At 44.8% G+C, this 16,419-nt stretch overlaps 1 protein-coding gene across 1 annotated transcript; it reads left to right on the plus strand.

Moving 5' to 3' along the window:
* Positions 1-906: 906 nt before the first annotated feature.
* si:ch73-141c7.1 (coenzyme Q-binding protein COQ10 homolog, mitochondrial) lies at positions 907-15,883 on the plus strand. The gene is made up of 5 exons (XM_028818552.2): positions 907-1,123; positions 6,860-7,018; positions 8,817-9,009; positions 12,531-12,632; positions 15,457-15,883. Exons 1-5 carry the CDS (start codon positions 1,023-1,025, stop codon positions 15,631-15,633), a joined length of 732 nt encoding a protein of 243 aa, XP_028674385.1. The 5' UTR covers positions 907-1,022; the 3' UTR covers positions 15,634-15,883.
* Positions 15,884-16,419: the final 536 nt, after the last annotated feature.

The following is a 16,419-nucleotide window of genomic DNA, read 5'->3' on the forward strand; positions in this document are numbered from 1 at the left end:
ACACCTGGTCATATAATATTATACATGTCACGTTTTCTTTGTCATGTCATTTTCTAACTAACCCACGTAATTCAGACCAAGGTCACGCAATGGATGGACCAGCATAGGGCACAAGGCAAGAACAAACCCTGGAAAGGGCACCAGTTAATCGCAGGGTGAACACACACACACTTAGCGTTGCCAGTCCACCTAATCTGCAAGTAACGGGAGCACCCAGAGGGAACCCTGACATACACGGTGAGAACATGTAAACTCCACACAGGGAAGATCCCGGCCACGAGCCCTGGTCTCTTTACTACGAGACGGCAGCACAATCAGTACACTACGAACAGCAATTCCATTCGACCCAGTCATACACGCGTTATTTCGTTTATTTTTTTTTGTTAAATAATAAATGGGTTTTCCGTCGATACCATTACGTCTCCATCGAGGACCCCAATCTCATCCGTAAGTCAGTAGCGTAGCGTGGGTGTCAGCCGCCCGGCCGCCCCCTTATTTAGGTACGGTTCAAATTTTTACAAGATATCATTATTATTTATTGTGAAATTTTGCCGCCCGGGGCGGGCCGCCCCCACTACGCTACGCCACTGCCGTAAGTACAATTCGATTTCCCGGAATGGAAGGTGATTATCTTTACTTTAAGGTTTATTGCGGTTGTCGGGAAACTCCTTTGTTTTTTTAATAAATGGGCCATCAATCAATATCACTGCAGCTCCATCGGTAGCTCCACCTCGTTTGTAAACGCAATCCGGATTTTCCAGCCCGGAGTGATTTTGTTTGCTCTAATGCTAATTGCGGCTTGACCGGCGTCATACGAACGTCAGGGAACGCCTCCTGAGTACGAGCCCCCGGCTGTCATTGGACCGGCGGCTTAATGACGTCTGAAGCCGACGAGCCTCCTTCGTTCTCCTAATAAGGAAATGAGACGACGTTGAGCGGCTAGGTAACCAGCGGCGTAAGAATACTTGGGAGATTTAACAAAGGGAAACGGACGAGAGGGGTAAACGGCGACGACGAGAGGAATGGCCAGCCGGAGTTGCCTTTTACTGAAAGCGCTGGTGGATTTATCGGAGGGCTACCCAACTCGGGCTTTAAAAAGCGGTGTGACTCGCAGCAGTATCAGGTATGTGACGGTTTGATGGATTTGGGGAGAGGAGAAAGAAATGGCGATCTGGAGGGTCTTTGTGTTCTGTGGGTTGGGGATCGCCGTTAACATGTGCAATAAATAAATAAATAAACTCGTAATGTAGTGCAAAGCGCGCATTTGGGTATCTTAAAACGTGCCACCCGAAAGTGGCATTTGGTTGTAATAGCGTAATGCCCGAATGCCAACGCTGCCCCCCGGGGTCGCCTTCAGTTTCACACTTCCTTGCTGTAAAGCGGGGGGGGGGGGGGGGGGGGGGGGTGGACTGTCTGGCAGTCTGTTAATCGACTTGGGTGGGATCTCCTCACTGTAGGGAAGAGCGCGTCCAACGCAACGAAATCGAAACAACAAAGCGCCTGAAGGCGAACTTTTTGTATTTTTAGAATTCTAATAAATAATACAAATTAGGGCGGAGTGGTGGCTCTGAGGCTAAGGGTCTGTGCTGGTATCCCGAAGGTTGCCGGTCCGAATCCCCGTCGCTGCCAAAAGAGATCCTACTCTGCTGGGCCCTTAATCTGTAATTGCTCCAGGGGTTCTTTACAATGGCTGACCCTAAGGGGTATGAGAAAACTAACAAGTTCCTAATACAAGAAATTGTATAAGGCGAAATAAAGAACAAAAAAAATGATGATAATAGCACTCCAGCTTTTTAGATAAACCAGTGCCCTTCGTTCAAGTCCTAACCCTGCAAATTTGTATATAAATACAATTGTTAACGCATCACTCACATTCCCCATCCGATCATTCAAACAGCTTCTAATAAAGAATCCAAACGTGCAGGGGGGCACAGTAGCGTAACAGCACGGCAGCCTTTTTTTCCTTATATTTCGCCTTGTACAATTTCTCCTATTAGGAATTTGTTAGTTTTCGGATAACCCTTGGGGCCAGCGCCCCTGGAGTAATTGCAGGTTAAGGGCCCAGAAGAGTAGGATCCCCTTTGGCAGTAACGGGGATTCGAACCGACAGCCTTCCGGATACCGACGCAGATCTTTAGCCTCCAGATAAACCAGCACCCTGGGTTCAGATGTTTCACGCAGGCAGATGTCTCCACGGGGGTCTGCCACTGTTTTTTTCTCTTCGTATCCCAGAGGAAGTGCAGGTTAGGCTGAATGTCACTTTAAAATAAATAAAAAATAAACTGGCCCCAGAATGAATGCAAGCGTGGGTGGGCACTGCTATGGATGGGCACACCTGGCTAGGGCTGTTTTGTGATAGACTTTGGCCTCCCATTAAAGTGGATTAAGCAGGTTTGAGAAAGATAGGACAAATCACAAAAAAAAGAAGTCGGATAATACCAGACTGCACAGGTTTAAAGGGTCGTTTCAGTCAATTGTTATTTTGTAGGGTGGCACGGAGGTGCAGTGGTAGTCCTGCTGCCTCAGAGTAAGGAGACCAGGGGTTCACATCCCCTTGTGAGGAGTTTGCTTGTTTTCCTCCCACAGTCCAGAAATGCGCAGGTTAGGTGGATTGGCGATGCCAACTTGGCTCTTGTGTACGTGTTTGTGTGTGTTTTCACCCTGTGATGCCCTGGCACACTGTCCAGGGATGGTTCCTCCCTTGTACCCTATGTTTATTCAGGTGGGCTCCAGCTCCCCCCACATCCTTGCTCAAGTTTAAGCGGATTTAGAAAATGGGTAGCTGGATTATTTTTGTATAAAGCCATTAATGGCTTGCATAATTACAAGGGCTTTTACAGTTCAGTATCAAATTTACAAAGTAATTAGCATGAAAGTCAACACAGCACACATCCACGTACAGTGCAGAGCAGAACAATAAAAACAAAAATGCAGTGCTATTGGATTGTAAGGAGTGCCAAGTTTCTCGATATGCAACCGAGGGCCTCATATGGACTAACAATACGACTTCCTTAACTATAAAGGCCCAGCAGAGACTACGTTTTGGTGGGGAGCATTGAATCGAGAGATCTTCCCACCTCACATTCTCCTCAACGTTTTACAGCAGGTAGCATCAAGTGCGTTCTGACCAGCTGCATTATGGTCTGTTCCAGCATGTCCGACCTGCAAGAGGCTGCAGACAATGGCGAGGTAAAGCGGAGAACACTCTCGGGGTGCCTCTCCCTTCTCTGGAAGACACGCTCTTCAAACTCTGTGTCTGCAAAGGCCTATTAAGTGCCCCCTAATCTACCAGTGTGTTGAAAAAGCAAAGAACTAAATGGCACTGCCATTAGACCATCAGAGCGGGGTCTTTAGTCAACGTTTCTCAGCCTTTTGCCCGTCACTTTTTTCTTACGTAACTGGCTAATGGAAGGCAAACGTTGGAGTGGGATAGCAGGGGTCCCCCTTTGGTGAATGCAGCACCATCATCCCAGCCTTTTGTTAATCGAGCGCGATCGTCCGAGCAACACGACCTGCCGCCGTTATAAACAAAAGGCACTCGTAGCCCACCGGTGGCCTAGAAACTCTGTTCTAAGTGACACCGTTGGGAAGTGTAACTGTACACCACTGCGTCTTGTCTTATTCTGGTGGTCAAAGAGCACTTTAAAAAGTGAAAGGATTACAATGACTGTTGAATGGAAACATGGCATAGGTGTTTGTAAAGATGAGTTGGGAGAAATGTCTCCACTCTGGAATACCAGGGTGCATCTACAGGTGAGTTACCAGCGGTCACCATAAGACTCGCAACTGACCTGAGTTGCACCTAACTGTCACTTGGTGTGACGTGACGAGGCCTTAGGCTCTCTAAACGGTGCGTAGCCGTGGGTGACTAATAGGTTTGTCCTTGGCTAGGTGTCCCATTGTTGCCTGGGTTTTATTTGAGGACGTCATTGTTAAGTTAGTTTACACTCGGTCTGAACGAGTGACATAATGTAAGTGACGCACTTTGCCCAGAAATGCAGACTCTCGGGGGACCTACAGCCATTTTTAATGAGACGGGTCATCGGCTGGGATAATCCGCAGTAAAAATACGGATTTCTTTTATCACATTTGGGCTCTTTCTGTCCCGAGCCACCACATTTCAACTGCCATCCTCTTTCAGCCATTCGGCTTTACAATTAGCCTCTAACATCATAAAGTAGAAGTTTATGATCAATTAGCTGTGCTACGCAGACACTTGTCCTTTTACTAGCTGTGCTACCTGTCTAAGATGGTTTGAAAACGAAGTAAATGATGCAGACCTCAGCAGTAACATTTGCAATGCACATGTCACTGTTATATGCCATTTGGTATGAAATTTGTAAAAGCAGCATTAATGTTTGTGATGCACGGTCTGTTGGAATGGCAAATGCAATGCATTATTATAAATAGTTTGTAATGTGCCATGTGTTGGAATGACAAAAGCAGTGCATTTTGCTACTACAAATGGTTTGTGATGTGCTGTGTGTTGGATTGACTGATGCCATGCATTTCGTTACCACAAATGGTCTGTGATGCACCATCTGTTGGAATGACCACTGCAATACATTTTATCACTATACATGTTTTGCGAGGCACTGTGTGTTGGAATTACAAAAGCAGTCCATTTTATTACTACAAATGGTTTGTGGTGCACCATCTGTTGGAATGGCAAATGCAATGCATTTTATTACTATGTTTTGTGATGTGCCATCTGTTGGAATGACAAACGCAATGCATTTTATTACTGTAAATGTTTTGTGATGCATCAGCTGGTGGAATGACACATACATAGCAACCAGACAGCCACACAGATACAGACACTTAGATTCTTGTCCTTTTTACTAGCTGTGCTACCCATCTAAGATGGGTTGAAACCTAAATGATGAACATTGATCTCAGTATTAATATTTGCAGTGTACCAGGCAATGCACATGTCTCTGTTATATGCCATTTGGTATTGGATTCGAAAAAGCAGCATTAACGTTTTGTGATGCGCCATCTGTTGGAATGGCAAGTACAATGCATTTTATTACTATAAATGGTTTGTGATATGCCCTGTGTTGGATTGACAAATGCCATGCATTTTATTACTACAAATGGTTTTTTGATGGGGCTGCACGGTGGCACAGTGGGTAGCGCTGTTGCCTCGCAGTCAGGAGACCCGGTTTCGCTTCCCGGGTCCTCCCTACGTGGAGTTTGCATGTTCTCCCCGTGTCTGCGTGGGTTTCCTCCCACAGTCCAAAGACATGCAGGTCTGGTGGATTGGCAATCCTAAATTGTCCCTAGTGTGTGATTGGTGTGTGTGTGTGTGCGTGCCCTGTGGTGCCCGGGGTTTGTTTCCTGCCTTTCGCCCTGTGTTGGTTGAGATTGGCTCCAGCAGACCCCCGTGACCCTGTAACTAGGATATAGCGGGTTGGATAATGGATGGATGATTTTTTATGCGCCATCTTTTGGAATTACAACTGCGATGCATTTAATTACTACAAATGGTTTTTTGATGTTCCATCTGTTGGAATTACAACTGCAATACATTTTGTTACTACAAATGGCTTTTGATGTGGACAGAGACTCAACAGCCAGATGGACACACATGTACACAGAAACATAGATTCTTGTCCTTTCGCTAGCTGTGATGCCCGTCTAAGATGGGTTGAAATCTAAATAATAAACATTGACCTCGGTGTTAACAATTGCAGTGCACCATGCAATGCCTATGTCTCAGTTAGATGCCATTTGGTATGGGATTCGTGAAAGCAGCATTAATGTTTTATGATGCACCATCTGTTGGAGTGACAGAGGCTTAGGAACTGGACAGACACACAGCCTCTTGTCCTACTGAGATCATATTCCCCGAGCTCTCCTTGCTACTGCATCAAGGCGCCATACAGCCTATACTCCAGTGTTCCTCCAGGGTTGAGAGGAGCCCAAGCCTTTCCCAACAGTTTAGGATCCCTGTGCGGGGTGCCAGTCCATTGCAGGGCCCAATCTCGTACAGTCACATAGGGTGGGAGATTTGAACCCAAGGTGCCCGACCCATGAGGCAGCAGCACTAACCTCTGCACCAATGTGCCTGCCACCCTGCGTTACAAGTGAAGAGACTTAACTCAAAGGAATGAAACGTGAAGAGGTGAATGCGGCCCCTTTGGAAACCTGAGCTCTGATGGCACAGATAAGTCCATGGGGGGATTGTATTGTGCTGCTGACAAAGCTGTCATTTTCTGTAATGGAGGCTGGGCGCCGCCAGTGGGGCAGGATGAGTACACTGCCTTGTTTGCTTTGAACACATCACCTGGAACGAAGAGCAAAGCGGTGTGCATGACTGAAGTTCTGCGGTTGGCGTCCTGGAATGATTAAAGGCTTTGGGTTATGGATGTGAAAGGTGGACTTGTGGTGGCGGTGCCACCCCACAGATTTCGTCTTCAGATGTGTGGCAGGACTGTGATGGTGCAGGTGGAGGGTTACTGCGGGTTTTTATTTCAGTTATTGTATACGTGAAAGACTTGACAAAGCAGAAGGGGCGGGGCTAAGTGCCCTCACTGGGCGGGTTCTCGGGTGATGCGGGGAGAGGAGGAGAAGAGAAAGTTAGGGGCAGCGCCCGCTCTCGTCCTGGCTGGTTAATCACATACTGGACATAAAATTGAAATCGGATCAACTGAGCTGTCATTTGAAATTCTAAACTTGGCCGACTGTGCATGTCGAATATTATTAGACGCTCATGTCAAAGCTTGAAATGCCAAGGGAAACAACCGACGTGGGTTTAATTTTTGTTAAAGGGTTTGATGGACTGCCCATCTATAGCTTTCTGTTGGAAAATGGTGGCAACATCTTGACCTCCTTCCTTTTCTTTCTTTCCTCCCAGACACCTGACTTCCTGTGGTATCCTTGCCACCCAAACGTCTCCAGTTCCTCGACCGAATGGAAGTGTGCTGAGCCACCAGCCGTCCAGGGGCTTTCTCAACGTCATTGCCCCTTTTGTGGGCTGCAAGAAGATGGAGTACGCTGAAGCAAAGCTCCTTGGGTAAGTGGGACCTTTCTGTTCAAGCCACCATTTTGGTAAAAGTTCAAGAAAGCTGAAGCCTGTTGAGACCGTTCAACCCTTATAACCATTGGCGTGAGTGAGTGGGGGGCTCTTGGAATGTCTGTGCGCACAGCCATCCATTCATTTTATTTCCAAATTTGACTGGAGGGCAGTAGTTGGTGACTCTGCTTCACAAATCCAGCATCCTGGGGTTAAGCGCTGCTCCATGTGGAGGTGGGATGTTCTCCCAGTGTCTCCGTGAAAACCTGCAGGTTAGTTGGGGATTCCAAATTGACCCGAGTGTGAGTGAGATCCACATGTGGGCCCAAGGGGGTCCTGTGGTAAGCTGGCACCCCATCCAAGGTCGGTCCCTGCCTTGCACACGGCACTGCCTGGATAGGCTCTGGACCCCAGGACCAACCCCAATGTTGTGTCACCTGGTTCATTAAAATTGTCATTTATGTCTTGTTTTGTGGGCGGCACGGTGGCGCAGTGGGTAGTGCTGCTGCCTCGCAGTTGGGACACCTGGGGACCTGGGTTCGATTCCTGGGTCCTCCCTGCATGGAGTTTGCATGTTCTCCCCGTGTCTGCGTGGGTTTCCTCCGGGCGCTCCGGTTTCCTCCCAAAGTCCAAAGACATGCAGGTTAGGTGGATTGGCGATCCTAAATTGGCCCTAGTGTGTGCTTGGTGTGTGGGTGTGTTTGTGTGTGTCCTGCGGTGGGTTGGCACCCTGCCCGGGATTGTTTCCTGCCTTGTGCCCTGTGTTGGCTGGGATTGGCTCCAGCAGACCCCCGTGACCCTGTGTTCGGATTCAGCGGGTTGGAAAATGGATGGATGGATGTCTTGTTTTGTGTCTTTCACATCTCCATGTTGATGTGGAACTTTAAATGAAAGATTTTGGCTTGGGTTACGCTGGTCTCAAAATTTATTTTGGTGTCCTGCTGCTGTCATTTACACCAAAATACAATATAAATAAAATTAAAAAATAAATGTGTATAGACAGCAGCCAACACTTGAACAAATGTAAGAGCAAGTCCTGCATTTCAGAGGTGCAGACTTTGTCAGGTCCATCTACCTACTAGCGGACAGGACCCTTCCCGGCCCACCCAAGCTGCAAACATTTAACAAGGTGCTGGAAACTTTCCTTAGGGGGACCGGATTATTGTGGGACTCGCCACCTTCATTACAGATTGCCATGCAGTCTCACACAAATACATAATGGACCCACACTGGCACCAATTGTGATCGCAGCCTCCTCAGTACCCCCACATGGGGACAAACACTACACAGGTGCCCCTCGGATATCACATACGGTCTAAAGGCTGGCACATCTAGGTTAGCCAACATGGTGCCCACCTCTTCTGTCGGCAGCTCTAAGTCTAATCTTCACTTCTTCATGACTCTCTGCCCGCTGTTCATACCCACAACAGTTGGTTTCCAGGCGGGTGCAGTTTTTGCTGAAGTGATGGCTTCATTGAAGGGATATAAAATGTGGCTGTGGCAGGGGGGCTCCTCCATTCTTTTTTTTTTTTTTTAAGGTGCTCCTACAAGTAATCGGTAGTGGCATCAGTTAGATTAGATTATTGATTTATAAAAGTACATTTAAAACAGAGGTTGCGCCAAAATGCTGTACAAAGAAGCATTAAAATAAACACAATGCAGACAATCGCAGCAATTATAACATCCACCACAATCCCATTATACACAGTGGAACAGGTTGTGACGCTCGAGGCACCAGCTGTGTCACCGATGCTTTTTAAAATAAAATGCTGAAGAAATGTTGAATTGTCCACTCCAGGTATTCAGCAGAGCAGATGTACAACGTGGTTGCAGATGTTGAGAAGTACTGCCAGTTTGTTCCTTGGTGCAAGAGTTCCAAAGTCACCTCCAACTGCAATGGTGTCAGAAAAGCCCAGCTGGAAATCGGCTTCCCTCCAGTGGTGGAGCGCTACACGTCACAGGTCATGCTGAAGCCTCACCGCCAGGTTCGGGTAAGTGTGCTTGTTATATTACAGCTATACAGTGGTGTGAAAAACTATTTGCCCCCTTCCTGATTTCTTATTCTTTTGCATGTTTGTCACACAAAATGTTTCTGATCATCAAACACATTTAACCATTAGTCAAATATAACACAAGTAAACACAAAATGCAGTTTTTAAATGATGGTTTTTATTATTTAGGGAGAAAAAAAATCCAAACCTACATGGCCCTGTGTGAAAAAGTAATTGCCCCCTTGTTAAAAAATAACCTAACTGTGGTGTATCACACCTGAGTTCAATTTCCGTAGCCACCCCCAGGCCTGATTACTGCCACACCTGTTTCAATCAAGAAATCACTTAAATAGGAGCTGCCTGACACAGAGAAGTAGACCAAAAGCACCTCAAAAGCTAGACGTCATGCCAAGATCCAAAGAAATTCAGGAACAAATGAGAACAGAAGTAATTGAGATCTATCAGTCTGGTAAAGGTTATAAAGCCATTTCTAAAGCTTTGGGACTCCAGCGAACCACAGTGAGAACCATTATCCACAAATGGCAAAAACATGGAACAGTGGTGAACCTTCCCAGGAGTGGCCGGCCGACCAAAATTACCCCAAGAGCGCAGAGACGACTCATCCGAGAGGTCACAAAAGACCCCAGGACAACGTCTAAAGAACTGCAGGCCTCACTTGCCTCAATTAAGGTCAGTGTTCACGACTCCACCATAAGAAAGAGACTGGGCAAAAATGTCCTGCATGGCAGATTTCCAAGACGCAAACCACTGTTAAGCAAAAAGAACATTAGGGCTCGTCTCAATTTTGCTATGAAACATCTGAATGATTGCCAAGACTTTTGGGAAAATACCTTGTGGACTGATGAGTCAAAAGTTGAACTTTTTGGAAGGCAAATGTCCCGTTACATCTGGCGTAAAAGGAACACAGCATTTCAGAAAAAGAACATCATACCAACAGTAAAATATGGTGGTGGTAGTGTGATGGTCTGGGGTTGTTTTGCTGCTTCAGGACCTGGAAGGCTTGCTGTGATAGATGGAACCATGAATTCTACTATCTACCAAAAAATCCTGAAGGAGAATGTCCGGCCATCTGTTCGTCAACTCAAGCTGAAGCGATCTTGGGTGCTGCAACAGGACAATGACCCAAAACACACCAGCAAATCCACCTCTGAATGGCTGAAGAAAAACAAAATGAAGACTTTGGAGTGGCCTAGTCAAAGTCCTGACCTGAATCCAATTGAGATGCTATGGCATGACCTTAAAAAGGCGGTTCATGCTAGAAAACCCTCAAATAAAGCTGAATTACAACAATTGTGCAAAGATGAGTGGGCCAAAATTCCTCCAGAGCGCTGTAAAAGACTCATTGCAAGTTATCGCAAACGCTTGATTGCAATTATTGCTGCTAAGGGTGGCCCAACCAGTTATTAGGTTCAGGGGGCAATTACTTTTTCACACATGGCCATGTAGGTTTGGATTTTTTTTTTCTCCCTAAATAATAAAAACCACCATTTACAAACTGCATTTTGTGTTTACTTGTGTTATATTTGACTAATGGTTAAATGTGTTTGATGATCAGAAACATTTTGTGTGACAAACATGCAAAAGAATAAGAAATCAGGAAGGGGGCAAATAGTTTTTCACACCACTGTATGTCCCTTTGGGAGGACATGCCACCTTCAGTCTGTCTATCTGTTTATTATATAGCGCCTTTCACACCCATCTACAGGTCATTGAGTGCCTTCATCTATCTGTCACTCTGAGTGACCAAATATTTTTCAGATCCTATTATTAATCAGTTTTTGGCACACAGTCACCAAGTACTTATAGCCAATTAATTATCCAAAATAAGTATGTCAGGAATAATACTGGGGCTCCTGGATACGACTCAGTGATCTATCGACCTGTCTGCATGTTGTCTATCATATAGCGCCTTTCACCTCTATCTGATTATCTTTTTGTAAAGAGAATTTCACTTTATCAATCATATAGTTGCTTTAACTTCCATCTGTCCATCTGTATATCATATAGTGCCTTTCACGTCCCCCTATCTATATATTATATAGCACCTTTCAATTCTACCTATCTAATCATCTTTTTATGTAGCGCCTTTCACTTCTCTCTGTCTGTCTATGTAGCATACAGTGCCTTTCATGTCAATCTATATATCATATAGCGCCTTTCACTTCGAGCAATTCAATTATCTTTGTATGTAGAGCCTCTCACTTTATCTATCCTATAGTGCCTTTCACTTCTATCTATCTATCTATCTATATCATATAGCACCTTTCACTTCTATCCATCCATCCATTATCCAACCCGCTATATCCTAAGTACAGGGTTACGGGGGTCTGCTTGAGCCAATCCCAGCCAACACAGGACACAAGTCTATCTATCTAATCATCTTTTTATACAGAGCCTTTCACTTCTGTCTTTATATCATATAGCGCCTTTCACTTCGAGCAATTCAATTATCTTTGTATGTAGAGCCTTTCACTTTATCTATCATATAGCACCTTTTACTTCTATCTAATCATCATTTATATAGCACCTTTTACTTCTATCTAATCATCATTTATATAGTGCCTTTTACTTCTGCCTATGTAATCATCTTTTATATAGTGCCTTTCACTTTATTGATCATATAGTGCCTTTCACATCTATCTATGATCATATAGCGCCTTTCAGTTCTACCTATCTAATCATCTTTTTATATAGAGCCTTTCACTTCTGTCTGTATATCATATAGCGCCTTTCACTTTGAGCAATTCCATTATCTTTGTATGTAGAGCCTTTCACTTTATCTATCATATACACCTTTTACTTCTATCTAATCATCATTTATATAGCGCCTTTTACTTTTGCCTATGTAATCATCTTTTATATAGTGCCTTTCACTTTATTGATCATATAGTGCCTTTCACATCTATCTATAATCATATAGAGTCTTTCAATTCTACCTGTCTAATCATCTTTTTATATAGTGCCTTTCATTTCTATCTAATTATCTTTTTATATAGAGCCGCTCACTTCTGTCTCTTTCTATATATCGTACAGTGCCTCTCGTGTCTATCATGTAGCGCCTTTCACTTCTAGCTATCAATCATATTGTGCCTTTCTCTCCTGTCTATCTAATCATCTTTTTGTACAGAGCATTGGTGTCTTGTGCTAACATAAATATATGCACAAATTTATCACAATAAGTTGTATTTTGTAAAAAGTTGCCGTTCACAAAGTACTGCTGAACTACACGCTCTGGGGGGTGGGGGGCTGCCATGCGTCTTTGTCTCAGCAGTCTGCCTCACACACACGTGATTTGCCAGCACACAGATTGTTCAGCCTCGCGTTTCTGTTTCCATCTTATTTAGTGCAATAAACTTACAATATGCAGTAATGACGAGCCCAAAACGTTTTTGTGGATTTTCCTGTTCCCCTATAATCCGCAAACCCACTGCCCCCTGCCCACCCTTAGCCATATCTCTGACGTCCCGTGTTAATCCGCGTGTTTGTGTTTTGTATTGCAGGCGGTCTGCTCTGATGGCTCCCTCTTTAGTCACCTGGAGACCGTCTGGAGGTTCAAGCCGGGGAGCTGCGAACAGAAGGACAGCTGCATCCTGGAGTTTTATGTAAGTGCGGTGATCACACAATGGGGTGTCATGGGGCACAGTGCGGATTACATCAGACTGTTACATATAAAAGGGGTGACTTGAATATTCAACATCGTACAACGCGTCTCACAGGGGAAAGCAAAAGGACGGGGGCTAAGTGGTGGGCGCCGCTCCCTTCTGGGTTTCAATCCCGTGCGCGGTTTATTCTCCCTGCATTTTGGTTTTCATCTGGCATCCCGAAGTCGGCCAGGTGAGGTGAACTGTTTGTTCCACAAGTGCTTACTTGAGTTTTCAGATGTGGTTGATGGAAGCAAAGCCGGAAGGAACGGAGATGAGAATGAGATGAATGTGTGGAGTGTCATGGAGTGAGAGAAAGATGAATGGCAAGTTAAGAGTAAGACCGAGCATGGAGGTAATGTGGAGTGAAGGGTAGAGGACAGGATGACCAGGGTGCCCCAAGATGGAGGTGGTGGGGATGAGGATGAGGTGGGTCTGAAGAAGACGATAGGGAAAGAATGCGTCTCATCCTGAAGGACAGTTGGGACCGTGAAGAGGGGCTGGAGGGGGGTTTGGGTAGAGCCAGGAAATGGAAGTTAAACAGTGACGTGCGGTGAGGTTCATGGCCGGTGACTCCTTCAGAGTTGGATTTACAAATATATGAACCCCAAAACAGTCGCTTATTCACTATTCAGCTGGCAGCATGCACACTGACTACTGGTTATGTTTCATATCTCATCAACATTCTTTACACACAGAGGTGAGGTTCATATTTGGATAAGAAAGAACGTTACATTTAGAGTACAGAGAGCGCATTTGCTCCTCACCCTCCGTGTGTTCTAAATCTGCCGTCGCTATTCCACAATTCACACTCCTTCAATACAAATGAAAGTACAGAGAGGTGTACGAGAAAAACGGATTTCAATTTTGACCTTAATTGAAATATTTAGTTGTTTTTAAAAGCTTAATTCTGACGATTTAATCAATTTTAATAGAGACTGCTCAACAAAAGGATAACAAGAAAAACAAAAATATTTTATTTAAGGTCAAAATTTTTAGTTTTTAAATATTGGAGTTTTTTTTCTTAGTATCTATACTAATAAAAGGCAAAGCCCTCAACTGACTGACTGACTCACTGACTGACTGACTCACTCATCACTAATTCTCCAACTTCCCGTGTAGGTAGAAGGCTGAAATTTGGCAGGCTCATTCCTTACAGCTTACTTACAAAAATTAGGCAGGTTTCATTTCGAAATTCTATGCGTAATGGTCATAACTGGAACCTGTTTTTTGTCCATATACTCTAATGGAGGAGGCGGAGTCACGTATCGCGTCATCACGCCTCCTACGTAATCACGTGAACTGAAAACAAGGAAGAGATTTACAGCACGACTCAAATGCGGGAACGAAGGTAAATGACGTTAATTGTTGAGTGTCTTAATACTGTGTAAGCATACATATTAACACATGTGCAATTAAACGTGTGCATTTACGGGGTGATTTCTCAGGCTTAAAAGCTCGCCTTTTATTAAAGAGGTAAATGCAAACTGTTTTCATTCTGAAGGGCACAAACCACATTAGATTTCATGCTCAAGAGTAAGCTCAGCACACAGCTTGGTCATATTACAACCGGAGGGGCGGACTGACAACGTGGTATACAAAGAGATCCTTAACAAAATCTCCGTCACTTTCTTGTAAAAGTCCTCCTTATTTTCCTTTTAGTTTAAAAAAAAAAATCTTAATCTTCCATTTTGGCAGGCTGTCGGAATAAAAAATAAAAATAAACGTAGCGCTGCAGTGCCCTTGACTTTCTGATATCGCTAACTTATCGGCGCCGAGCGTCTGCGGAGAAGAGCAGCGACGAGCACCCGTTGGGCTCACATGCGCCCCCTTCAGGGCGGTACGCTACTGTCTGCCTCACCTTGTGCCTTTTCACTGTGGTTTTATGTCAGATCAGCAAGACTAAATATGTCACACACATTCATTAAAGAGATTCGAAAGTCAGGGTGTATAATAAACGTTTCTGCAAACCTTACATTGGCGACATACAGAGAGACAGCGACAGGCACGCGCCACTCACATACATCAACCCCGTGAGTGAGGAGAGCGCAGTCCGAGGTGACGGGAGGCTCGTCCCTAATCGCACCTCACGTTTCTCCTCTGTATTTGAACAGGAAGTGCGCCAATTCAGCAATTTTGACAATAAAAATGAAAAAAATTATTGGAATCAAACAGAAAACAAACGTATCGCACAGACCAGTGGACACAAGTATTTTATGTTATTATTAATTTTATTTTACTTTTCCTGCCTCCCCTGACTGCACGTCCCTGCAGCTAAAGCAGTGCTGATGATGAGGACTAACGGTGCTGATATCTCCGTTTAGGCTCCTAGGGTGACACATTGTAAGAATTTAAACTAATCACAGCTGGCATCAGACAGGTGGCACAATGTGGATTTTTTTGGCACCATTTACAGTTTTATACATTTTTTTTTATACCAACATTCTGAAAGCTGATTAATTCAGTGCCCAGTTACGGGGTCTGGGGTCTACCCTGGAAGGATCCAGAAGCAGTTCCAGTTAGGGTGCCAATCCATTCCATTAACTCCACTCGTATGTCACTGGGATTTCAAAAAATGGATTACCCAGAGGAACAACCCTGACGAACACAAGGGGGCGCACATCCTGGGGTTTTGGGGGGGGGGGGGGGGGGGTGGTTAGAATCGATCCCCAGAAGCCAAATCTGTAAGGCGGCGGCACTTTTGTTGAAATCCAACCTCAAACGACCTCCTCGAAAGGACAACCTTGGATTGTAAAATTGCATCTCCTCTCCTCTTCTTTTGCAGGTTTCCTTTGAGTTCAAGTCGGCTTTCCATTCCCGCCTCGCCACCATCTTCTTCGATGAAGTCGTCAAACAGATGGTGGCCGCCTTTGAGAGGCGCGCGGCAAAAATGTACGGACCTCGGGCTGCCGTCCCGGAACCTGAAGACGAGGCCGCTGTGCGGAGTTTGGGGGTCTCTTGACCTCGGCGGACAACGGGGACGTCTTCAAGGTGACCTGATGACGTCATCTCCGTGTTTGTTTTTTTTTAACCAAAGTCCTGAGCCACTGAAATTCCTTTATGCTGTACAGTAAATATGTCTATTTTGGTATTTTTTATTTATGTCGCAAAATGTGAAAAAGACTGGGAATATCCGTACTACATACTGTATTTGTATTTAAATATTTATATTTTGTCTATTTAAATATTTATTAAAAATGTTTCCCTTACAACGTTTCTGTGGCTGTCTTTTCAGGTACCCCTCTAGCTCTTCTGCCGTATCGTTCACCTTTTTGGCTCGGGCCGCTCGTATTTTTCTTCCAGGTACGTTGGCATTGGAGCAGCAGCCGACTCTTATGTGTGGTGCAGGAAGGCGGCACTTGAGTTCAACGAGCGAGCAAACGGCTTTGTCATCTGTGGGCCGTGAGGACCGTTTTAGTGCTCCAAAGACCCCAGACATTCTGAACCCCATTTAATCCAATTACCGTATGTACTCACCGTATGAAACCCAAAAAAACAATCATAAAACCAGACCCCGTTCAAAAATGCGACACTTAATTTATTTTTTTACATCTTCTTGCCTCCTCCAATCTCTCATCGGTTTCTCAGATGCATCGAATTTTGTTGCAGCAGCGCAGTTACCGATGTCTTTCTCCACTTCAACGACTTTTAATTTAAAACCAGCTTCATATTTTCTTCTGATCGAACACAACATCGTAGATAAGGGATTCTCTTACGATAAAGGTGTGTGAGATACAAAAAAGACAAA

This window comes from Erpetoichthys calabaricus, chromosome 14 (genome assembly GCF_900747795.2).
Source record: "Erpetoichthys calabaricus chromosome 14, fErpCal1.3, whole genome shotgun sequence".
In the NCBI taxonomy this organism is placed as follows: domain Eukaryota; kingdom Metazoa; phylum Chordata; class Cladistia; order Polypteriformes; family Polypteridae; genus Erpetoichthys; species Erpetoichthys calabaricus.

Excerpts from the sequence above, each read along its gene's own strand:
- si:ch73-141c7.1 (XM_028818552.2), top strand. The coding sequence starts at position 1,023 with ATGGCCAGCCGGAGTTGCCTTTTACTGAAAGCGCTGGTGGATTTATCG. Across the intron at positions 1,124-6,859 it reads GTGACTCGCAGCAGTATCAG|ACACCTGACTTCCTGTGGTA; the intron begins GTATGTGACGGT and ends CTTTCCTCCCAG. Across the intron at positions 9,010-12,530 it reads AGCCTCACCGCCAGGTTCGG|GCGGTCTGCTCTGATGGCTC; the intron begins GTAAGTGTGCTT and ends TTTGTATTGCAG.